The sequence below is a fragment of the Kogia breviceps genome, chromosome 1 (assembly GCF_026419965.1).
Source record: "Kogia breviceps isolate mKogBre1 chromosome 1, mKogBre1 haplotype 1, whole genome shotgun sequence".
Taxonomy (NCBI): Eukaryota; Metazoa; Chordata; class Mammalia; order Artiodactyla; family Physeteridae; genus Kogia; species Kogia breviceps.
The window spans coordinates 172,153,767-172,178,492 of NC_081310.1; the positions used below are offsets into that span (position 1 = coordinate 172,153,767).

The following is a 24,726-nucleotide window of genomic DNA, read 5'->3' on the forward strand; positions in this document are numbered from 1 at the left end:
CGAAGTAAAGGTTTTCACATCTTCTGAGGAAAGTAGCTGCTTGCAGACCCCCACTCCAATAGCTTCGGCTCCAAAACTGTCTCTGGTCCAGGTAGCACAGCTTGGAGATGACAGGCAGGCAGAATATCAATTAAAAACAAATCCACAATTTATTGAAAACAGGTACCTTTCAGTAGCTCTGATTAGAATGTATCAGCTTACAGATACCATGACTCAGGAAAACAGTATGTACAAAAGTCTCAGGAAAGGGAGAATAAAACAACTTGAACGCATCTTGAACAGGACTGGATTACTAGAATGGTCATGTAGGAAAATAATACAAAGTACAACAAAGAGCCACACCCAGAACACTGTGCTCTCAGGCTTGGGGTGAGGACTCTCAGCTCCCACGTTCTCAGACCACATCTAATGATTCTTTGGGGCAGAGGTGCTGGCTGGAGTGCAGGGATCTCAGTGCCCACGTGACAGCCCACGCCAGGGCAGAGGCCAAACGTGAGGAATGAGGCCACCAGGCAAGCTACGCCCACTCCCCCATGAACCTCAGAAGACAGAAGTGCTCTCTGCAAAGTCTACAGACCTGCTGGGGACCACAGGCCCACGGAGAGCTTAGAGTTCCTCTGCGGCCAGTCATGTAAAAACCCCAGATTAACCTAAACCCTACAGTTCCCTTATCCAGATACCCACTAACTGGACTAACCAGAGAGGTAGAGGAGCAAGACATGGAAATTGCCCACAAACCAAGTTTTGGTCTTTGGTAAACAGGGATAATACAAAATACTAGTCTACAAGTCAGCTTGAAACAAAACTACTGGGCATGGCAGGTGTTAAGACTGCAGAGCCCTGTCAGTACCCACCACAGGAGGGAGGGGAAGGGTGCAGAAGGGGAGATGTTTCCTCCTGTGGTCACTGCCATGACAGGTCCTGGCCCCATCTGCACAGTCCCTCCCAGATTCCTGGAGCCGCCCTCTCACAGAGCTCACGTCTCCGAGCCTCGCTCCCAGCTTCAAGCACGCACAGGCGGAAACGCCAGCTGGAGCGGGCTCTCCGGTGAGGGTGAGTTGGCAGTCTTCCCGAGAACATGAGGCTCCCCTGTGCAGCCTCGGCTGGAGTTAGGGCGGGGAGAAGAGGACGTGGAGCTACAGCAGGCAGAGGCGGCATCTCTGAGAGCAGGTAGGAGAATTCAGCTGGGAGAATGGCAGGAGGTTTGGACTGTATGGACACAGAGGCGGTGTCTGTCATCTGGGCTGGGAGGTGCCAATAGCAATGTTTCCTGAATTCTCCAAGAGGAACGCTTCTCCCTGCTCTGGAACTTCACACTCAGACAATAAGCCGAAGGGAAGAGGTGTCTTCAGGGTCCCAGAAGTACCCACTGAAGGTCCATCCTGTCAAATCTGGCTTCTTGGAATAAGCAGCCTCATTTGTGAGTCCGTATGCTGCTGCAGATTTGAGCAAGACGGCTCTGAAAGGAAAAGGAAAGAGGCCACTTAGAGAGGATGAAGCTGGGCAGGCTTAGCACATAGTCTACTCAGGAAGCACTGGCTTTGGGGCCGGGCTGGTCTGAGTGAATATCAGCCCTCCATCCTCTGTTGGTAACATGAACAAACTAACCTTTCTGAAAGGCAGCTATGCTCACCTCTATACCACCAACGCAGACCAAACTAACCTTTCTGAATCTCCATTTCTCATCTGAACAAAGGAGCAAAATACCATCTCAAATGAGACAGTGAAAGTATAATTTGGGAACAGCAATGCTGTAGGTCCAGCTAGATGATGGATGTCACCAGATCCGGGGGGCTGGGTATGTGCCTGATCTCAACACTGGCCTCCGCTCTGTACGACATGTTTGGGAAAGCAGCTCCGCCCCATCCCCTTACTTGGATGTACCCTTCACAGACCTCCCCCCAGAAGGGGGGACCTACAGCAGCCACATTTGCACTAGGTGTTCCCAACCACCAGCCAAAAATCAAAGCTGACGGGACCAGGGAGGCCCGTCTGACCAAAGCTGAGCTAAGTCAATTCTTCCTCTTGAAAATTTAAATGAGGACTGGACTGTCCGCGTTGGGCAATGGGGCAATAGAGTCAGAGCTGGGAGTGTGGCTACCCAGAGCCACACATAGACTCAGGTAAGGGAGAGCAGAACCAAGAGCCTCATGGGGGAGGTTCCCCGCTGAACGGGGGGAGGACGAGGTGCAAGAGAGGTGAGGGCACGGGCCCCAAAGAGTTGCTAAAGGAGCTGGTGCACCAGAGCGGAGCCCCATCAACTCCTGGCACTGCTGGTCCCACCACTCAGAGGGCCTGCCTGTTCAGCGCTTTCTTTGATTCTGCGGGATTCCTGGTAGCAAGCTCCTCACCCTGTTCCCGAACTGTTGTGAGGAAGTTTCAGTTCCTGGGGGGTCAATTGTGCCCTAACATACAGGCACCAACTGCCTGAATGAGGCAGGATTTGATTCTCTTGTGGAACTTCTGTGGCAGGCACTCTGGTTGGGCCAAAACTCAGCATCAATTTAGGGACAGAATTGCTGCTCAGTAAGCAGGATAACAGTCAAAATCCCTTGGGGAAAAAGAGGCCACACAGTTGTAAGTGTAAAGCAGCAGGCCAGACCCAAAAGGCAATCCTAAGTACAGCTAAACCCAGAAGGCTACTGGAGGCCTCCTGTGTGTGGAGAGGAACCCGAGACTTACAGAGAGCTTCTTAATGTTTCCCAAGGCCTCTGGATCCAGCTGTGCGATATCAATCCTCTGCAAGTCACTGGCCAATAACCGCATGCTCTGTGTGGAGGGGAGAGGGTTAAAGTGGCAAGTCCCTCAGGGCAGGAACCTCCACCCAGCAGCCCAGTGTGCTCCGGGGTCCCTTGATGTCCCGCACTTGTGGAGGGGGATGGCAAGGCAGGCAGGAGGGGAGTTAATCCGAAAGAGACAGTGACGTCGGTGTTTATCACTGGGCCAATAGCTGGATCAGCTGAGTATAAGGGGTGCACGTTAGCTTAGGAACGCCGTGCAGACCTCATCTGAGATAAACCTTCCCCTCCGTCCCAGGAGCCGAGGTCAGCAACTTGCTCTGCCTGGCTCAGACCCCACGAAGCTACGCAAAGTGGAAGACACAGCTCAAGCTCCCCTTTCCAGACTAAGCACGCACGCACCCCGATAGTGCCCTCCTCTGCACGCCCTTTACTATCTCCCTTACTGCACACATCATGTTATAGTTAATTGGGAGCCTAGCCTGACTACTGAACTGCTTCTAAAGGGCAGGAATGCCTTCTGCATCTTGAACCTGCTACAAGACAGATGGGCAAATGTTAGTGGATGAACAAATGAAACCCAGAGCTGGGCAAGGATCTTCCCAGTCTGGAGCTCTAACCTGGGAGAGGAAATGGTTCTGAGTCCTACAGAAATGTGGATATCAGAAGCCATGCAACCAAAGGGACTTTGGCTTTTGGGAGAGACGTGGGTGATGGACAAGAGAAAGAAATGCTGAGTAAGCAGCACGCCATGGCCTGATTGCCCTGGGGAGCACTTACCTCTCCGCCTCCCACTGGCACAGTGAGGAATATCTCTTTGCTGTCAGCAAGAGGACTGCCATTTACAGAGACATTGTAAATCCGCTCTCTGGCTGCTGGAGTACGCAGGCCTGGGGTCTTGAAGACCCTAAAAAGTGGGAAAATCTCTGTAAAGATGGCTTGGCGGACTGCATGACACCAGGCGCTACAAGTCCTTCCAAACCCCATCTGGCCTCAAGCTGCAGTTTTCAAATCACACATTTCTAAGAAGGCGCATTCTAAATTTAGGGTTAAAAAGCAGTATTGACTAAACACAGCTGGAGGAAGGAGGTTGTAATTATCAAACATACATCTAGCGAAAGTCAATTCTTATCCATGTGAATTTTAGGTCCAAAGCTCCATATGGATACCAGTCATCCATCCATCCATCCATCCACAAAGTCAGAAATAAACTGCGGTTAATATATTTCCAAGAGTGGCTAAGTGCTTCCATCAGGAGGACTTTTCCAGGGTCAAAGTTGGATGATTCAGAGATTACATCATTATATTAATTCCCAAAGTGACTTTCTCAAGACCTTTAAAATGCTGCCATCTATTTTTCCCTAAATGTCTTTTGCTATATACTCATGTAAAAAAAAAAACCAAAAAACAATAAGCAGTTAAGGAAGAGTGAGAATTAGAAGTAGAAGGTACGTCTTCCTCACTCTCCCCACTCCAGATAACCACTCTCAGTTCCTTATGCATCCTTCCAGAAACTTTCTATCAAATGGGGTCATCTAGGACACGCTGCTCTGCCACCTGCTTTGGAGATGCTTGTGATCATGAAGCTCTTCCCCATCAGCACATGCAGATGTACTTATTTTTCAATGGCTATACACCATGTCCTATCTAGTTGACCAGCACTATGGAAGGGATTAATTTATGCTGTAAGAACATCCTTGTTAATACTGGTCTCCCAAAAGGTGGTGTCTATTTTCACTCCTACCAAGAGTATGGGAGAGTACCTACCAACTTAAAATAAACTTGATCAGAATCAGAAAAGACCAAAACAGTCACTAGAGGCCTTCTAGTCATCAGGGACAGATAAAGAATCATTTTGTCACTAAAAACACACAAACCTGCACTCAGGGGAGAGGCAAACATTAGGAAACCCAGGCAGTTACCCTCCTCTATGAGGGCTTCCCAGTATTTTCTTAAACACCCTCTTTTCTGGCAAACATCAAATGTTGGGCTCCCACAAAAATCCAAGTGCTGCTGTCAATACTCACCTTGAGTCAAACCTGGGTGTCGGGCCCGGAGTTGGTTTCACCATAGACAACTCCAGTCGGCCCATAGCTGGGGTAACAGTGGCACAATGGCTTGACCTACAGGTGAGACATGACCATGAGGAGCGCCAACTCTTAGGTCCAGGGACGGCAGCCACAGAGGCAGGTAACACTGATCATGTCAGAGCCTATCCTGGGCACGTTACACACGTTAGCTTGTGCAGCCTTCTTAACCACCCTCCAAGAAGCACCATGATCCTCATTTCCGGATGCAGAAACTCAGGCATATTGAGTTAAATAACTTGCCCAAGATCATACAGCCAATTAGGGCAGAGCCAGAACTCCGAACCCAGGCAGGCTGCCTCCAAAATCTGACTTCTCAATCAAGCTAACGAATGAGGGGAAGGAGACACAGCCCTCAGCACCCTGCAGGCCCCTTGCTGGAGCTCCTGTCCTCCTGCCAGACAGCTCGCCACCGCTTCACAGACACACGCCCCGGTGACTACTTTCCTGAGCCTGTTAAGAGGCAGCTCCCGCCCCCCACTCCCAGCATAAACACTTCAAGTCTACGGTGACTCATTACTTAGCAGGAACAGGAGGAATCTTTCAAGAAACTAACTACAGGTAGGTGACAGCCACTTTGTGACCGACTGTGGGTAGCTGTACACATGGACTGTCAGGCAACTGAACAAAATATGCAGTGCTTACTCTGTTTTCTGGGTCTTAATCTCCTTGTTTGCATTAAAAAAAAAAAAGTGGGGGAAGATAGAGAACGTGGGCAGAAGAACCAGAGAAGGTGTTGGGTCAGATGGTTTCTAGAGGCCCCTCCAGCTCGGATACTGGAGGATTCGATGATGTGAAGCTCAACTTGAACACAAGTCACAAAAGCCCTTTTACCACCTACTTCTGCCATGATGAATGTGGTTCTCCAATAAAACCAAAACACATCTAAATCTGGAAAACCTGTTACCTTTTACTTTTGCCTTTTCCTTGTATGGATTGGGTTCTCTTCTTGGATGGAGGACACCTTTTAACCTGAAGTCACAGGCAAATGAAACTGAGGTTACAAAAAGCCCCGCAAAGGGGAAAGGTAAGGGAGAGGGGTACCAGCTCTGGAAAAGAAAACTAATGCCGAACATCAGAAGGTCTATCTCACAGAATTCACAGTGACTTAAATAATTCTGAACATAATTGATCAACTAGGAATCTATACTGCCCGAGTCTTCAAAATAGAGGCCTTTGACCTAGAGTAAAGGTAAGTGTCTTCTGGACTGAGTGCAGCCTGGTTGGTCTCCCCACCCCACTCCCACCCCCTCACAAAGTGCTGCTGTGACGGTCACTAAGGGCACCCAGGTGCCCAATCCAAGGAACCCTCAGCAGTCCTCACCCTTGCTGAGTCCTCGGAGGTACCTGACAGGAATCACTCTTTACCTGCTGACAATCCTCCCTTGTTTCTAAGATCTACCCACCTCCCCACTTCTCTGGCTGGCCCTCTGCAGGCTGCCTCACGAGCTCCTCTTTCTACCTTCCCTCCTAGGGTCCATCCTCAGCCTCCCCTCCACGTTCTCCCTGTACAACCTCATCGACTCCCTCGCTGGGACAACCACCTAAAGATCTGGGAGTCAGTGTCTCTCAATCTCTTCCTTCTGCCTGAGCTCTAGGCTGAGATTTCTGTCAGGGCTAGATGTCCTGGAGAAGTATTAACCACTCAGCAGGCCAAACAACTGACACAGGAACTGCTCCCCTTGGTCCTAACCCAGCACTCCTCCTCCTCCCGTGCCCCACATTCTACCAGGTGGCGGTTCCCTAAACTAGAAACCACCTAGTCGTCTCTGGTCCCTCTTTCCCTCCACCAATCTTGCCTACTCTCCATTATAAAACTTATCTCAGTACCATCCCTTCTCTTTTTACAGGGTCGGTGCCTCAGTTCAAGAATTACAGCAGCCTCTGCATGTAAATCAATGAGGTTAGAACACACCCTCACACCATGCCCAAAAATAAACTCAAAGTGGCTTAAAGACTTAAACATAAGACATGGCACCATAAAAGTCCTAGAAGAGAGCAAAGGCAAAACATTCTCTGATATAAATTGTACCAATGTTTTCTTAGGTCAGTCTCCCAAGGCAATAGAAGTAAAAACAAAAATAAACAAATGGGACCTAATCAAACTTACAAGCTTTTGCACAGCAAAGGAAACCATTAAAAAAAAAAGGAAAAAAACCTACGGAATGGGAGACTATATTTGCAAATGATGCGACAGACAAGGACTTAATCTCCAAAATATATAAACAGCTCATACAACTCAACAACAAAAAAACAACCCAATCGAAAAACGGGCAAAAGACCTTAATAGACATCTCTCGAAGGACAACATACAGATGGGCCAGTAGGCACATGAAAAGACGCTCAACATCATTAATTATTAGAGAAATGCAAATGAAATCCACCTCACACCGGTCAGAACGGCCATCATTAAAAAGTCTACAAATAACAAATGCTGGAGAGAGTACGGAGAAAAGGGAACCCTCTTGCACCATTGGTGGGAATGTAAGCTGGTACAGCAACTATGGAAAAGAGTGTGGAGGTTCCTCAGAAAACTAAAGATAAAATTACCATATGATCCAGCAATCCCACTCCTGGGCATATACCCGGACAAAACTGTAATTCAAAAAGATACATGTACCCCTATGGTCATAGCAGCACTATTCACAATAGCCAAGAAATGGAAGCAAACTAAATGTCCGTCAACAGAGAAATGGATAAAGAAGATGCAGTACATATATACAATGGAATACTACTCAGCCATAAAAAAGAATAAAATAATGCCATTTGCAGCAACATGGATGCAACTAGAGATTATCATACTTAGTGAAGTAAGAGTCAGAAAGAGAAAGACAAATACCATATGATATCACTTATATGTGTAATCTAAAATATGGCACAAATGAAACTATCTACAAAACAGAAACAGACTCAACATAGAGATCAGACTTGTGGTTGCCAACAGGGAGGGGGATGAGGGAGGGAAGGACTGGGAGTTTGGGATTAGTATATGTAAACTATTACATACAGGATGGATAAACAACAAGGTCCTACTGTACAGCACAGGGAACTATACTTAATATCCTGTGATAAACTGTAATGGAAAATATATTAAAAAGAATGTCTCTGTGTATAACTGAGTCACTTTGCTGTACAGCAGAGATTGGCACTACATTGTAAATCAACTAAACTTCAATTTTAAAAAAAATTAAAAAAAAAAAAAAAGAATTACAGTAGTCTCCTGACTGGTTCCCTTGTCTCTAGTTTTTCCTCTCTCCCATTTATCCCAAATCCTATTCTGAAATACCTATCTGGTCATGTCATTTACCAAGACCTACCGCATGAAACTGCAACTTCCAAGTTTGGCGCACAAGGCCATTCATTTACTGGTCCCTGCTCTCCCCAGATCACCCTCACAGTTTACACCCCAGCCATACCAAACTGCTTCCTGTTCCTTAAAGGGCACACTTTCATACCTCTTCCTCGAATTCCCTTCCCTTTCTTCTCCAGCTAGTGAAAACTCACTCATTTTAAAGGCTGTGCCTAAGGGTGCTGGGGGAGCATACTGTATTTTAAGTATTTCCTTTTTCTCCTGACAGGATCCAGCCCTGAATCTGAGTGCCTACTTACTCTTGCAGTGTGAGGATTCTTATTTTTATTTTCTTCCTCTTCTTCTTCCATTATCATGTCATCCAATTGTATTACCTTTCGTGCTATAAGAAAGTTTTAACAGAGTGATATTTCTCATGGGAACAAACTTTTATGCATTCACATTTCTTATAGGAAATAAAACTTATGCAATCTTAGGCTGTAATCAAGAAATAGATCCAATATAAAGATGACTTTAAAAAAAAAAAAGAGGGTTTAGGCAAAAAAGAGGGTCTCAAGAGTGGTTAAGAAACTCCATATAATGCTTTGTATGGCAGCCCAGCATTCTGAATAAGAGTGCAGACCTTGGAGTCAGAGAGCCTAGAGCTTGAGGCCTGGCCTTGCCTCTGACTAGGTCACATGGCTTTCATGGTGATCATCTGTAAAAGGGAGGAGCCACTTCACCGGGAAGTGATGAGACCTGGAATGTGTGCTCCACAAAAACACAGTCTTTGTTATTCATCCCAAACCCTAGAATTGTGCCTACTCTATAAGTGCTTATTAAATATTTGTGGGACGAATGAATGTAAAGTCCCTTGGACGGTACTGAACACATTATAAGTATTACTATTTATTATGATAAAATACTATTTATAAATAATAAATTATTAGAAGGAAAAGGGATATGAGGGATGTTTAAGATGGATGATAACAGAGGAAATAATACCAATTTTTAATATTTAAGGGGTTGTCATATGGAGGACAGCTCTATGGGACCTCAAAGAGCAGAACCAGTATCAATATGTAGATACCACAGGAAAGTCAGGTTCAAAATTAGAAAAAAACGTTCTAACCATTACAGCTGTCTATCGATGAAAGGTAGTATCATTGTTAAATACGTACCACCATGGGCTAGAAAATCCCAAGCAGGGATTCCATAGAGAAATTTAATTATGGGAGGAGAGATCAGACTTAATGACTTTTAAGCTTTTTTTTCTCCCTGACACAAGTAAGAATCTAAGTACATTTACCTTTAAAAAAAAATAGCTTACAATGTAGTTGAAGTTCAGTGGTCGAGAGGACACAAAACCAATTTCTACTATTGTCTGACATGGGTCCCAGTGTGTTCAGTTCCCAGTGGTGAAATCCGAAGACCAGCCCCCCACACCCCACACACCAAATAAGAAAAAAAAAAATGTGGAATTCAGAAGAGAAATTGGACATTACCTAAATGTAGAAATAACCCAAAGCGACCTAACAGATTGCAGATTTGCAGCTAAGGAACTAACTCTAGCAACACCCAAGTCCAATTACGTCACAACCTCGGGGGGCGGGGTTGGGGAGGGCAGGCCTGTAATATGACACTAGGAAAGTGAAAATCCCATCATGCTGTCTTCATGCTACAGGACAACTCTGATGGAAGGCAAGCTGGAACAAGAACTGGACGGTGTTTCTGGCCTGGCCCAGTGGAGAAGGTGCCTGTTTGGTGGGCAGCCCCAAACTCCAGGTCTTGGGTCAGGTCCATCCTCACTGGAGTTGGATGCATTGAGCTACTGGAGCTTAATGACAGTGACATCACGTCCATAACAGAACTCACCCTGGCCTGAGTCTATGCTCACGAATTACAACCCAGCTTCCTCCAATCTTACCCTTTTAGATAGTGTTTCTCAGTGTTGGAGGTGTATGTGAGAGAATTTTCCACGGATGGGTCAGTGAACTGAGTAACATGGAATGACACGCTGAGACAGTTGGTCCTTTCACAATTCTCTTTGAACCCTTCTGATCACATCAAGGAGAGTCTTGGCTGGCACTACCGTGTCTTGTAGCATCTCTCCAAACCTTGCTCACCTCTCTAACTCAGGGAAGCAAGCAGGCAACACTGTTTGGTTTCCAGCACAGCTTTTGTTTTTCTTCTTCCACTTTCACTTTAGCTCACACATTGGTCTAAAGAGTTCGGCTAGTTATCAGTCCTGCATATCATTAACTGAATGCAGAGGCCAGAATCAAATTTTTGGATTTGCAAGACTGAGGACCAGGCATTAGAGGGAAGAGTTTCCTCCAATGAGGTCTCCCCAAGCAGCCCGCCAACCACACTAGGCCTTCATTCTCTCAGTTCAACAAGGGGTGTTGAAAAGTACTCACTTTTGGCAGATTTCAGGGGTGTCTGAACAGCTTCTGCTGTTAGTTTGTTTATTTCTGTGATATCCAGGTCAGCCTGTGATGAACACAGCCAGAAAACAACAGGTATATTCCATCAAATATGAGGAACAATATTTTAAGATTAAAAACATTAATTAAAAAACATATTCTTGGGGCTTCCCTGGTGGCGCAGTGGATAGGACTCCGTGCTCCCGATGCAGGGGGCCCACGTTCAATCCCTGGTCAGGGAACTAGATTCCACATACATGCCACAACTAAGAGTTCGCATGCCACAACTAAGAAGCCCACGAGCTGCAACTAAGGAGATGCCTGCCGCAACTAAGACCCCACGCAATCAAATAAACAAATATTAAAAACAAAAAACCCCAAAACATATTCTTTGTTGTTTTTTGTTTATTTTTTTGCGGTACGCGGGCCTCTCACTGCTGTGGCCTCTCCTGTTGCGGAGCACAGGCTCTGGACGCGCAGGCTCAGTGGTCATGGCTCACGGGCCCAGCCGCTCCGCGGCATGTGGGATCTTCCCAGACCGGGGCACAAACCCGTGTCCCCTGCATCGGCAGGCGGATTCTCAACCACTGTGCCACCAGGGAAGCCCCATATTCTTTGATACATACAAAAGATTGTTGTTAGTTATAATACAAAATATCGAACTTCCATAAACCCACCATACAACCGAAGGCCTAAAATATTGCCCATTACTTGCTTCTAGCTATGTATTTTTCCCTGTTCTATTTCCTTGCCTCTCCTCAAAAGGTGACCAGTCTCCTAATTCTGTCATTCCTTAGAGATAACCACTATCGTCATTCCATTTGCTTGAAATAAAGTGTGTGTGTGTGTTTCTCCACAAATGTGTATGTGCTTAAACAATATTTTGTTTGCTTTTGTTTTTGATCACTATTTGTGGTTGTAGTTAATTTGTTTTCATTGCTATATAATATCTATCACGATGGATTTGTCCAATCTCCTCTCAACAATATTTTGCTATTACAAACACTTACTTTGAACTGTCTTATACATGTGTCTGATGCACACCTGTCCAAGTTTTCTCTTGGCTATATACTTAGGGATGGGGCATTACACGCTTGTAGGGTACACAAGTGTTCAGCCTTAATATTATGCAAAATTGTTTTCCAAAGTGATTGTACTTGTTTACATGCCAGGAGCAAACAAGTTCCTAATGACCCATATTCTCTACCACACTTGATGCTATGTCAGCCTTCTCATTTTTTCCCTCCAGCTTTATTGAGGTATAATTGACAAATAAAATTCTAACATATTTAAAGTGTACAACATGAGGATTTGTGATACATACACATTGTGAAATGATTACCACAATCAAGTTAATTAACACATTCAGCACCTCACATAGTTACCTTAAAATTTTTTTTTTATTTTTTAAAGTCTAGAGGGCCAAAAGTTTTTTTACTATGCCCCTGCGGCCTTCAAAAAGGCTTCCAGTCGCCATTCTAATTAAATTTGTTCCCAGTGGTAACTATATGTATGGGAATAGGCAAAAGCAGGCCCGATTCACAGGCCTTTTCTTGCAGGGCATGTGTAAATATCAGAATAGTCGTTGCAGACTAGGAATGACACAGGTTTCATCTCTGGGTCAGCAGACTACACGGAGTACTCAGACAAGGATTCTGAAGCTGTCAGGGCTTAGCAAGACACAGTGCTCTGCTAAACAGATGAGTGCTGTCTGAAACGGATGATGGAATGGAAAGTGGCTACTAAACATTTGAAATGTGGCTAGTGTGTCTGAGGAACTGAATATTTTATTAATTTTAATTAATTTAAAGAGCTACACGTAGCTGGTGGCTACTGTAACAGACAGTGCAGATCTAAACTCTTTATTCTTCTGCCTCATCTAGCAGGCCAGGTCACCGTGTAATGATGCAGGGGCTTAAAGGAACTTGGACTTGGGCTTCCCTGGTGGCGCAGTGGTTGAGAATCCGCCTGCCGATGCAGGAGACACGGGTTCGTGCCCTGGTCCGGGAAGATCCCACATGCCGCGGAGCAACTAAGCCCGTGAGCCATGGCCGCTGGGCCTGCGCGTCCGGAGCCTGTGCTCCGCAACGGGAGAGGCCACAATAGTGAGAGGCCCGCATACAGCAAAAAAAAAAAAAAAAAAAAAAGGAACTTGGACTTTAGGCTTTCTACTTGCCCTGCAAAGGTCCGGGCAAAGAGCTGCAATGAACCTGTCAAAAAAAGAACTACCTCTCTTTATAAACCTTGAAATTATCTGGGCTTCATGTACTCAGCACTTGACAACTATAATTGTTTTGTCGACACAGATAATGTCCCCTCTGGAACCTCTTCCACAGTCAGCACCCACTGGTTGAATTTTGTGAACAGACTAAACTTAAAACTAACCAACAGTTCAAAAATAGGAGAAGTCACTTACTGTTGCTGCTTCCTCCAAAGCCCGCTTGTTTCCTCCAAAGGCTTTGAAAAGAACGTTTTGTTTAGTTACTATCAAATTTTAATAATTTAAATAACAAACCATTCTCCCTAATATGACCACTTACTTTTCTTACACTGGACCAGATTAAGCCCTTGATCCAACACTCAGGAGCCTTTACAACCTAGTTTAATCTTTCTCCAAGCTTGACAGTTCCCCTCATGGCTTATTCTAGGTTCCACCACACCAAAGTGCCTGTTATTTCCCAAATGTGCCACTGTCTCTCATGACTCAGTGCCCTGGTACTTATTTCCTCTGCCCGAAACAATCCTCTGCACCCAACAAATTTCTAATTCATACTTCAAAACTCAGCTCAAACCCAAACTCTGCTTCTTTTCCCCTCTCAGATCACCGCAATGTGCTGAGTTAGCTGCTCACTATCATCATATCCAACAACTACTCAAAGCTGTAGAAGTGCCCACCCCTGCCTTGAACTGAACTCTTTGAGGACAGAGATAATACCCATAGCTTCTGGCAAAAATATGTCACACAGTAGGTATGGAGTAAATGTGTACTGAATGAAGAGGTCTTTGCAGATTTAGATGTAGAACAAAAACATAGGTTAGGTTCTCTGGCTAGAAAAACTGGTAGTGTCCCCTATAATAGTTAAGAACTCAGGCTTTGGAACCAGAATGCCTAGGTTCAAGTAGACTCTGTCACTAACTAGCTTATGAGACTAAGCAAAGTAAACAATCTCTGTGCTTTAATCTTGTTGTCTATAAAACAGGGATAATAGTAACAATTAATATGGTTGTGATGAGGATGAAATTAGTTAATATATGGAAAACACTTGGTACAGTGCCTGTCTGCCATAGAAAGCACTATATAAATGTGCTCACTCACCACTACTCTATTCTCTTTTGTAGTACTCATAATTTTAAATACATAATCATGTCCAAATTTTAAAAATGATCCTTCTCTACTAACGTGTAAGTTCCTGGAGGCAAGGACAATGCCTGTTTTATTTCCCAATGCATCTTCAGCACCTAGCACTGTGCCTAACACATGCTCAATGAATATTTGCAGAAATGCACAAGTAGGTTAATAAATAAAAGGGGAAGTCAAAAGCATCACTGAAGTCTACTATGTGAGCAGAACATGCATTTCTATCCAGGAAGGAGGCTACATACTGGGTAATTAATAATAAGGAAAATAGTAAAAGTAAGTGTAACCCAGCAAAAGGACAGCCTCTTGTATTTCCTTGGACATTTAACACGGGGGTGGGGAACAGGCTGGGATTTTTCTCTGGCCAGAAAAACTCTTGAGTCCTGGCACTTCACAATTTGATATGCCCATTTTTAAATTGGCATTTTCCCTCAGCTGCAGGAAGAGCTGCTTGGGATTATCCTTCCAAATGAGGTCTGGTAACAAACCAAGCTATTCACTCATTCATTTTCAAACGGTTGGATAAAATATACCCCCCGCCCCCCTCCCCAAAGAGTATTTCATGACACATGAAATCTATGTCAAGTACATTTCAGTGTGTCCATAAGTAAGTTTTTATTGTAAAACAGCTATGTCCATTCATTACAGCTGTTTTGGAACTATAATAGCAAAGTTGAGTAGTTTCGACGGAGAACCCTCTGGTCTACAAAGCCTAAAATATTTATTATCTGGTCCTTTAGAGAAAACGTTTGCCTGCCTGCAGAGGTAGATGAGGGTAAGAGCTAAGGAGAAAAATAAAGCCGGGAGGTGAGACAGGGAATGGGAGGAAGGAGTAGGGCTGCAGTTTCCTACAGTGATCTTGGAAGACCTCACTAAGAAGACCAAGGTTGCCAAGGTAACCACAGAAGGGCTCCAGGCCGAGGCGTGGGGAAAGACTAGCAGCGCTTACCGAAGTAGTCGAGCCAGTTCATCTCGCGCAGCGCCTTGGGGAGTCGCAGGATCTCGATGTTGTACAAGTTATCCATCTCCTTGAGGAGGTTCTTCTTGTCTGACTGAATTTGCTTGGATCGTATTTGCACTGCGAGAGAGAAGAGCGGACGGGACACGGGTCACCCGGCGGGCGAGTGCGGCCTGGAATCCGTGTTGCCAGCGCCCTAATCCGCCAGCAGCACCCCGCGACTGCCCCAGGTGCTAGCGACCACCCGGGCTCCGCCCCTTACCTTCACGGTCGAAGTCCTTAAGAAAAGAGGCGAGCTTTCGGCTCCGTACCGAGTTGGTCTTGGCCACCCGACTGCCGCCCTTCCTAGCCGGAGCCATAGCGCTTCGATGGAGGCTGCGGGGAGAGGGGGCCGAGCCACAAGGCGTCAGCGGCGGAGACGGGGAGGGACAAGGGGACGCAAGGGTGAGGGAGAGGGCGAAGGGAACCCCAGCGGCTTTGGAGAGGGACCCCTGCCCTTCGGGGCCTGGGCATAAAAGACTTGCGAGGCACCCACCTGTGGGTCCCGAAACGGGCTGAGAAAAACCTGGCTGCTTCAGCTGAGAGGGAGCGGCTCCGGGTCTAACCGGACGTGCGACCGCCGCCACCAAATTCAAACTGCCACAGGCTGACCAGTGAGAAGCCGCCGTCTTAGGAAGGTCCCACAATAACCAATCACAAGGGAAGCTTCGCGATCGGACAGCCAGCCCACATGTAGGACTACAGTACCCAGAAGGCATTGCGGTCTGACGGCATATTTTCGCGACTCGGTAGCCGCGTTGGGGGCATGCGTAGGGAGACTCGGAGGCAGGCTGGGGCCCTTGGAAGGTCCTTAAACTTTGATTGCTTTAGCTTTAAGTTTTCCCGCTGGTTTAGGGAAAGCGACCCGCAGCCTCAAGGAGAGCAGACAAGCTTCTGGCTCCGGACGCACGGATAGGCCCGAGGAACCCGCAGTCTGAAACAGGAAACTGCCCGAACCCGGACGAAACTCCTCCGAGGGATAGTCAGGAAACGCTTGCCGAGGTGGGAAACAAGGGTCCTGCCTTCCGAGAGCCCCTCTAAAGGTAAGGCAACGCCTCGCGCTAGAAACTCCTGTTGGGAGGGATAGACGGCCCTACCTGAGGAAACCCTGTTCTCACCTGCGAACGGAAATAACTCCCACCCATGACCCGGTCCTTCCCCTATCGACTTGGAACCCTAATGCTTTTTTTGTGGTTTTTTTTTCCTTCCCCCAACGGAAGATGTCTCAAGACCAACCTTTGCTCGCGGTGCAGGAGGCCCTGAGGAAGTGCTTTCCCGTGGTGGAGGAGCAGCAGGGCCTGTGGCAAAGCGCTCTCAGGGACTGCCCGCCCCTCCTGGCCTCCCTCAGCAACCTGGCAGAGCAGCTGCAGGCCGCACAGAACCTGCGATTTGAGGATGTGCCGTCACTTCGGGCCTTCCCAGACTTACAGGAGCGGCTGAGGCGCAAGCAGCTGGCGGCTGGTGACACTCTCCTGGACAGGCTAGGGGAGAGGCTGTAAGAGGCTCAGTGGCGCTCGTCCTTGGCGGAAAGATTTTAAAACTGGGTGTTTAATAAGCTAGGATCAGTCGGAAGGGTGTTTTTCTTCTTACTTGAGAGCGTGGTATTTAGGGATATGTCAACTTTACCTCCTTTCCGTTTGTTGCAATGGGATCTCTGTCAAGAAGCCATTTTCTGGCACTTCCCTTGTCAGACTAGGCGTGACAGTGGTGGACTTAGTAAAAGTTATCAAAGCAGAACAGAAGAGCAATGGGGAACGCTTATTGGCCCTCCTCTGTAGTCTTTCTTAGGTAAAAAGCAGTGAGGAGCTATACTGTAAACTTATTAGGTGCCACAGCTAAGGGTTTTACATACGTTATCTCATAAAAGCTTTTCAACACCTCTTTGACTTAACCTCACTTAATTAATTTTTCAGGTGAGGAAACTGAGGCTCAAGCAGATTGCCTATGGTTGTGCAGTTAGTAAATAGTAAAACTGGGATTCTAACCCAAGTATGCCTGACACCAGGGCCACTTGTTCTGCTGTTCATTGGTGTCTGCGTGCCAGGAGTAGCACGTCTCTAAGCTCTTACTATGCCTAATGTTAGACCCTCTACCTTAGAGCTACAGGTAATTGAGGATAGAGAAGAGACAGGGCATGTATGGCCTTTCCTTGACCAGGATAAAAGAAGGTTCTAGTGTGTTGAGTCTGTGCTATAGACTAATAGGAAACTGTTAAAGATGGGGCCTTCTTTGCATTCATTTATACAAAAAACATTTATTAAGCACCTATGGGATGCCAAACACAAGTGCTAGGAATACAACAATGAAGTAGACTTAGTTCCTAAGCTGAGTAAAAGGGAGAGACAAGACAATCAATTAAATTAGGTCACAGTACATTCTAAGATAGTGAACTTTTATTTCAATTGATTACATGTTTGTGTGTGAGTATCGGGCTGTTAATTTTAAGTCTATTTTTACATTGTGAGTCACAGTCAAACATTTTTGAAAGCTGCAATTCTAGGCTAGGGACTGCCTTGCCCTTTGGGAAGTTGTAGCCTTCATCTTGGTGGCTGGGCCCCTTGGAGTCACCAATGGAATAATAACAAAATTTACCAAAGCTCGGCACTTTGCGAAGCACTTAGTATGCATTGTTGCATTTACTCTTCACAACAATCCTTTTCATTCATTGGACAATTGTTTGTTGTTCTGTCTGCCGGTCTCGATGTTTTAGGTACTTAGGATGCACAGTGAACAAAAGAGACTGTTTTTATTCGTGATTGAGAATAAGTAACTTTCCTAAGATGCACAGTAGTCTGGGTGTGTCAAGAGCCCAAATCTTACCTGTTCAAGAATTCACTAGAATGGGGCACGAGGTAGAATGAAAACACTACTGGTTTGTTGCCTCAGTTTCTTCTTGCTTATTCCTTTCACGTACATTGCATTGGACTGTGTGTGAGCATTTGCTCTCCTGTATGGCAGCCCCAGAAGGGCCGCTTGGTCTTCATTTTCTTTGGCAGCTGGGAATAATATCATCACACAGCTTTGAGAGCCATGTAACTTCAGCCTCTCCATCTTTAAGTCAGTTCTTAATTCTTGAGCCACCCCTGCCTCCAAGGCACCATCATCAGTCTCCGTAGACCAGTGGATCTCATTTGGAGGCAGTTTTTCCCACTGGGATGTGTGGCAGTAAATATCTGGAGACGTTATTGATTGTCACAACTTGGCAACGGTGGAGGCGTGGTTTGTTCTTGTCGTCTAATAGGTAGAGGTCAGGGACGCTTCTGAACATCCTGCAGTGCACAGGGCAGCCCTCCACCACGAAGAATCATCTGGTCCAAAATGTCCTTAGTGCTGAGGTTAAGGAACCTGGCCTTAGGCCTTTCTCATGATACTGCCTAACACCAGACTCTTCCCCCAGAGCAGCCCTCCTCAAGGTGCGTGATGTAGTCAGCAGCCACGTGGAACACGTGCTTCAGATCTACGAGCAGCATGCAGACATGATCAGCCTCGATGCTGTCCTGCAGGCTTCAGCTGCGAGCCCCTCTGTGGCTGAAATGTTGGAGTGGTTACAGGATATCGAGAGACATTATCGAAGTTTGTATCCTTTGCACACATTTCAGGTGGCTCCAGAGCTGTTCCAGGAAGTCTTTTTAATTTCAGTTTTCACAAGATTGCTCCAGAATATATAGTATGGGTCAGTTCTCTTTGGTTCTTGAACTTGGATTCTTTCTGCATTCCTTTGTACAGTCATTCCTTAAATCACTTATTGAGTAACTGCTCCCTGCCAGGCGTTGCTCTAGGTGCTAGAAGATAGGCATTAAAAAAAAGGAAAATATATAGAATGTCAGATGGTGATAAGTGCCTTGGGGAAAAATAGAGCAGGGAATGAGGAAAGCGAGGGGTGAGGGTGGGCTTGTGGTTTTTAAATAGGGTGGTCTGGGCAGGCCTCACTGAGAAAATGGTATTTGAGAAAAGACCTGAAGAGAGTGAGGGAGAGAACCATGGGGGTATTTGGGGGAAGAGTGTTCCAGGTAGAAGAAACAGCAAGTGTAAAGGCCCTGAGGTGACAGCAAGCCTGGTATATTCAGGAAGTAGCAAGGCGGCCAGTGGGGCTTGAGCCGAGTGAAAGGGGGGTGGTCTAACAGGAGATGTGGTCAGAGAGGCAGGGCTAGGCCTGGTAGGGCCTCCAAGGTCTTTGAAAGGATTTTGGCTTTTACTCTGAGTGAGATGGAAAGCTATAGAAGGTTTTGAGTAGAGGAGTAACCTGGTCAGACCTATGTTTTCAGCAGTATCACCCAGCTATGTTCTGAGGAAGGACTTGGGTGGAAGCAAAAAGACCTGTTAGTTGGAGTTCTCTCACCTTTTTCCTCTCAATTCTTGCCTGATAGTCACATCTGCCCTCTGGCTGGAGTTTCTACCTTCATCTGAATCACTCCCAAGCCAACCTTTATTCTTGCCTCTAGTTTTGATTTTCAGTTTCCTGCAGATGCCTCCCACTGGGATCTCATGGAACTGCAAGCTGAAATGGAGAATTGAAATCCTCCGTCCAGCCCTCCCGTTCAGCTCCTGTTTCCTTAAGTTGTAGCATCAAACCTGTCTGATCACTTAGTCTGGAAACTTAAGCAGCATTTCCCCCCCCCTTCCTGCTGTTTTATGCTTGCAGCGTAGCAGCATCGGCCACAGTGGTGGCAACAGCAGCGTGAGCATTAGCTGGGGCCACCCTCACTGAGCGCTTATGGTGTGCCAAGTGCCGTTGTAAGAATGTTTGCACTCAGCTGTTACGTCCTTCCATTCTGTTTCCTTGGTGCTTCTTGTAGTTTCCTTCTCTATCCCCACCGCCTCTACCATTGTTTCTCACTTGGACCCTTAGTCACATGCAGTCTCTAGACAGGTTTCTCTGACCCTGGCTTCTTTCCCTCTAAGCCACCCCCGGGTAGTGGCCACACTCCGCAGACCTATCTCCCGGAAGTCTCGTTCTGATCCTGTTGCTTGTGTAGGAGTTTTCAGTAGCTTCTGGTGCTCTGAGGATGAGAACCCCCATGCTGGTCTTTGTGTTCTGGCTCCACCTGCCCTCTCAGGCACCTTTCCTGCTACTCTGCACATCGTTCCATGCCTGCTGCACTGCACAGGAAATGTCCTGTCCCTGAATCCATTCCATTCCACCAACATCACCTCTACTTCTTTATTTTTAAAAAATATCTATTTAAAAATAAAAAATATTGGGCTTCCCTGGTGGCGCAGTGGTTGAGAATCCGCCTGCCGATGCAGGAGACACGGGTTCGTGCCCTGGTCCGGGAAGATCCCACGTTCCGCGGAGCCCGTGAGCCATGGCCGCTAGGCCTGCGCGTCCGGAGCCTGTGCTCCGCAACGGGAGAGGCCACAACAGTGAGAGGCCCGCATACCGCAAAAAAAAAAAAAAAATAAAAAAATAAAAAAAATAAATAAAAAAAATAAAAATAAAAATAAAAAATATTTTAAAATAAAAAATATCTATTATATCTGTTTATTCCCCACTTCTGTGCCTTGGCTTAAGCTCTTCCTACCAGCTGGAATCTTCCTCCTGTTCCTCTAAAGGGGATGAAGTCATCCTCTTAGCTTCCACTGAGTTTTATCTTTCCTGTCATTTAGAGTCTTTTCAGTTTCTGTTTTTTTCTCACCACGGTGAGATCCCAGATTACAGGGACAGTGTTTCTGTCCTTTTCCCTGTAGCCCAGAGCCATGTGTGTAAAGAAGGGCTCGGTAAGATGCGTAGCAGAGGCGAGTCCTGCCCACCTGGTAAATGTAGCAGTAGCCGCGCTTTCACTTCTCTAGCTCCCAGGAGCTCTCTCCAGGGTATTTTTCTTCTTCAGCATATTTCATTTTCTTTTTGAGCACCTTCCTTAACTCCCAGGAAGGTACCTGAAGAGGAAGTACCTTCTGTCCTCAATCCAGTGGGGAGACTTGGGAAACATCCAAGCTTTGCCCAAAGCCTGGGACCGAATTTCGGAAGAGGAGCACCCAGACCTTGTACGAGGTACTGGTTTTCATTTAGTCCTTCGTGTCTCCTCCCCTCCTTTCTTTCTGTGGCTCACCCCTTTGAAAGCATGTAGAGATTCCCTCACGGTGCCTTTGTAGCTTTTACAAATCTGATGTTTTGTGTTTTCTGGAGAGGTGGTATGCCATGTGTTCTCTCTCCTCCTGTTCCAGATATCCTGTTGAATGTTTCCTTCTTCCTGGAAGAGTGAAGAAGCCGTGTGTTTATCGGGAGACTAGGGGGACGCAGTTGAAGACCGACATTGCTGCGCTCTGATATTTCTAAAGAAATGTCAGCGTGGCAACTGGACTTATTGGAAATGTCAGTGCCTAGAGCCTGAGGATTGTGCTGGATGTTTCTGCTGTTGGCTCTTCTTCATGCCAGGTCACGGATGAGGGCACATGGTCACACCTTGCCCTTTTCTAAGGCTCAGGGGAGTGGACAGAGACAGAGAGGATGCAGGAAAGGCTGTGCAGAAGAACACTGGGGGCAGAAGCAACAGTCACAGAGTGGTGAGGAAGGAAAGGACAGGGGTGGAGAGTGCCGCTGCCCCCAGTGTCCTCCAAACCTCTGAGCCTTGTTGACACCAGGTCCTGGTTTCGTGTATTTGTGTCAGTACCCAACTCCTTGATGAAAGAACGTGGCTTTGATGATTTAAAGAAGTAAGGGGTGGGACTTCCCTGGTGGTCCAGTGCTTACGAATCCACCTTCCAATGCAGGGGGCACAGGTTTGAACCCTGGTCGGGGAACTCAGATCCCGCATGCCGAGGGGCAGCTAAGCCTGCGTGCCACAACTAGAGAGGAGCCTGCGTGCTGCAGCGAAAGATCCCATGTGCCGCACTAAGACCTGACACAGCCAAATAAATAAATAGATATTTTTTAAAAATAAAGAAGTAGAGGTGATGTTGGTGGAAAACAGTTACTGTTTTCGAATTGCAATAGCTCCTTATCATCAAAACAATTTCAGTTTCCAGCGCCTACCACCAGGGGGAGGTGGTGCAGCATGAATTATTCTGAATGCTTTGTGTTTGGAAGGGTTCCCTTGTTGCTCTTACTATCTGAGAGTAAGTAACTGGGGATAGTGGGACTCCTAAAATAACAGTTTTTTGGTTTTTGGTTTTTTTAAACCAAAGCTGGTGACTGACTTGCTACAGTTCTCTGATCTGGGGGTAGGTGCATGGATGGGAGAACACCAGCTCACAGTCAGGTGTTCAGGGTTGGGTTTCTGAGGCCCAGTGCCTTCATCAGTGAAATGGTCGTGGTACTTCCAGACCTGTCAAATTCCTGGGCTGGTGTAAAAATCTGGGTCATTGGATGTAAAGAGGCGTAAAGAGGCTTAATAAAGAGTATAGATATTTTTCAAAGTGAAAATGACTTTTTTCGTATTACAAAAGTGATACATGCTTTTTAAAAAACAGTAGAAAAATTGTAGAAAACATTTAAAATGCAGAAAAGTATAAAACAAGCTCCACCAGAGATATTTTGTTGAGTATCTTTTTAGTGTCCATATTCACCAGGTTTTTAACAAAACAATTACGGTGTCATTGATAAACACTTGTTTAAATTATCTTTAAAAAAAATCTTAATGTAGTTTGGCCAGTTTTTCATATCCGTGAATATAGCTCGACACAATTATATACCATTTTATGAATGTATCATAATGTTATATCTTACATGTATTTTTTTAAGTCATCATGTTTTTCTACCTGTAAGGATAATACATTCTGGCTGTGAGAAATTGAAGTATGACAGAAAGTGAAAAATGCACACTGTCCACCTACCAGATACATAATCGTTTTTAATAATGTGTCGTATATTCTTCCAGGAATTTTTTTTTCTTCCAGGGCTTTAAAAAAATCTATTCTATCACATATATAATAATTGTAAATAACACTTAAGACATTTGGGTATCAGGTCTTATGATGTGCTGTGGGTACAGAGGTGAAGGAGAGCCCTAAACAGATTTATAGTTCAACCAGGGAAAGGTTTAAACCAGTGTTTCTCAAGCTTGAAAATGTATATAAATCACTGGTATCTTGTTAAAATTTAGATTTACATTCTGTAGGTCCTGGAGTGGGGCCCTGGACTCTGCATTTCTAATGAGGTCCCAGGTGATGCTGATGATCTAAGGACCAGACTTTTTAAGTGAAGAAATTTAAACTGTAATATAATAATGCTGTATTTGAGATCAAAACAGAATTCCATGAGAGAACAGAGGTGACAGCCAGCTGCTTGTGGGACTACTTCGTGGTGACTGTGACATCTGAGTCAGGCCTTGAGGCTCAGGAAGGAGCGCAGGGTGCTCCACGCACAGGGACAGTGTAAGCAAAGGCAGTATTTGAGAAAGAATGGAAGCTGATACCTCCTGGAAGTGTGCGGGCTTCGTGCTTGTGGCTTGTACCGCTTAGAACTGGAAGCATTAACAGTTGACTATAGCAAGTCACTGGAGTTCACAGGGGGACGGAAGAGTGGCAGGAAATGGGTCTGTAAAGGTGAACTGGAATGAATTTGTGAATGCCATGATCAAGAGTATGTATTTTGCAAATGGAGTTGCTCGTTTGTGTGTGGGGGTGTGTGTGTAATAATGAGTTTTTAAAACCTCTCTCATTGAAGCAAGTAATCATGACTGAATAGACACAAATATGTTTAAGGTGCTGAGTAATAACTCTGTATTATTTAAGTATAATTTTTCCTTCTTAGGTTTTTTCTTCTGCTGTTAAATTGCTAGCCTAATTGTCCCTTTTATTTATTTATTTTCTTATTGTTTTGGTTGCGTTGGGTCTTAGTTGCAGCACTGGGGGTCTTCGTTGAGGTGTGCGGGATCTTTTCGTTGTGGCTTGGGCTCTTCGTTGCAGGGCACGGGCTTCTCTGTCTAGTTGTGCCTGGGTTCCAGAGCACGTGGGCTCCGTAGTTTGTGGCTCACGGGCTCTCGTTGAGGTGCACGAGCTCAGTAGTTGCAGCATGCAGGCTTAGGTGCCCCACGGCATGTAGGTTCCCCAACCAGGGATTGAACCTGCGTCCCCTGCAGTGGAAGGCGGATTCTTTACCACTGGACCACCAGGGGAGTCCCTCTAATTGTCCTTTTAAAATTTACAATAATTTGGTTTATTTTTTGAGTAAGTAATACCTTCACGTTGTACAGAATTCATAGGGTGCAAGTGCAAGTGCATATTCAGTGAAAAGTTCCCCGTTACTCAGGCCCCCTCCCTGGAGGCAGCCAATGTTAAATGTTTCCAGTGTGTCCTTCCAAAAATACTCTGTCTCTATGAGTGCAGGGGTGCGTACCCTCCAAGATAGCCCCATAGATCCCAATGATCCATGTCCTTGTGTACTCCCCTCCCCTTCAGTGTGGGCTGACCTTACAGATTCGCTTCTGATGAATAGAAGACAGTGGTAGTGGTGGTCATTTCTGGAACTAGGTTATGAGGAAAGACTGGCTTCCATGGCAGGTGCTGTCCCTTGCTCTCCTGGGGAAGTCATCTGTGAGGCAGCCCTGTGGAGAGCTCATGCGAGAGCCTGATGCCTGCCAGCAACCCCGAGTGAACTTGGGAGCAGACCCTCTCCCCGAGCTGAGCCTTCAGATGACACCACAGCCCCAGCTAACAGCTTGACTACAACCTCATGAGGACCTAAGCCAAAGGCAACCCAGCTCAGCTGGGCCTGGATTCCTGACCCATGGAAACAGATAATAAATGTTTGTCTTAAGTCATTAAGTTTTGGGGTAATTTGTTACACAATGATAGATGACTAATGCAACAAGCAAATATCTTTGTATTCTCCATAACTTCATACAAATAGTAGCATGTTGTATATCCAGTTTTGCACCTCATTTTTTCCAC

The 24,726-nt window shown here is 46.0% G+C and overlaps 2 protein-coding genes across 4 annotated transcripts; one reads left to right on the forward strand and one right to left on the reverse strand.

The window, feature by feature from the left end:
- Window positions 1–125: 125 nt before the first annotated feature.
- On the reverse strand, window positions 126–15,488 carry CDCA8 (cell division cycle associated 8). The gene is made up of 11 exons (XM_059081486.2): window positions 15,392–15,488; window positions 15,119–15,231; window positions 14,848–14,976; window positions 12,957–12,997; window positions 10,535–10,607; window positions 8,435–8,517; window positions 5,733–5,797; window positions 4,766–4,861; window positions 3,519–3,645; window positions 2,683–2,769; window positions 126–1,459 (listed from the first exon to the last, which is right to left on the reverse strand). The coding sequence occupies exons 2-11, from the start codon at window positions 15,213–15,215 to the stop codon at window positions 1,415–1,417; spliced, it is 843 nt and encodes a 280-aa protein (XP_058937469.1). The 5' UTR covers window positions 15,216–15,231; window positions 15,392–15,488; the 3' UTR covers window positions 126–1,414.
- Window positions 15,489–15,630: 142 nt separating this feature from the next.
- On the forward strand, window positions 15,631–24,600 carry AIRIM (AFG2 interacting ribosome maturation factor). Of its 3 annotated transcripts, XR_010836151.1 has the most exons (6): window positions 15,631–15,938; window positions 16,116–16,390; window positions 18,293–18,472; window positions 20,769–20,887; window positions 21,061–21,556; window positions 23,954–24,600. XR_010836151.1 is itself a non-coding variant. In XM_059081644.2 (5 exons), exons 2-5 carry the CDS (start codon window positions 16,116–16,118, stop codon window positions 21,096–21,098), a joined length of 612 nt encoding a protein of 203 aa, XP_058937627.1. In that variant the 5' UTR covers window positions 15,631–15,938; the 3' UTR covers window positions 21,099–24,600. The 3 variants fall into 3 exon arrangements, 2 of the variants coding, with proteins under 2 accessions (XP_058937627.1, XP_066867314.1); XM_059081644.2 differs by having other exon boundaries at window positions 21,061–24,600; XM_067011213.1 differs by lacking the exon at window positions 21,061–21,556 and having other exon boundaries at window positions 24,337–24,600.
- The last annotated feature ends 126 nt before the right edge of the window (window positions 24,601–24,726 follow it).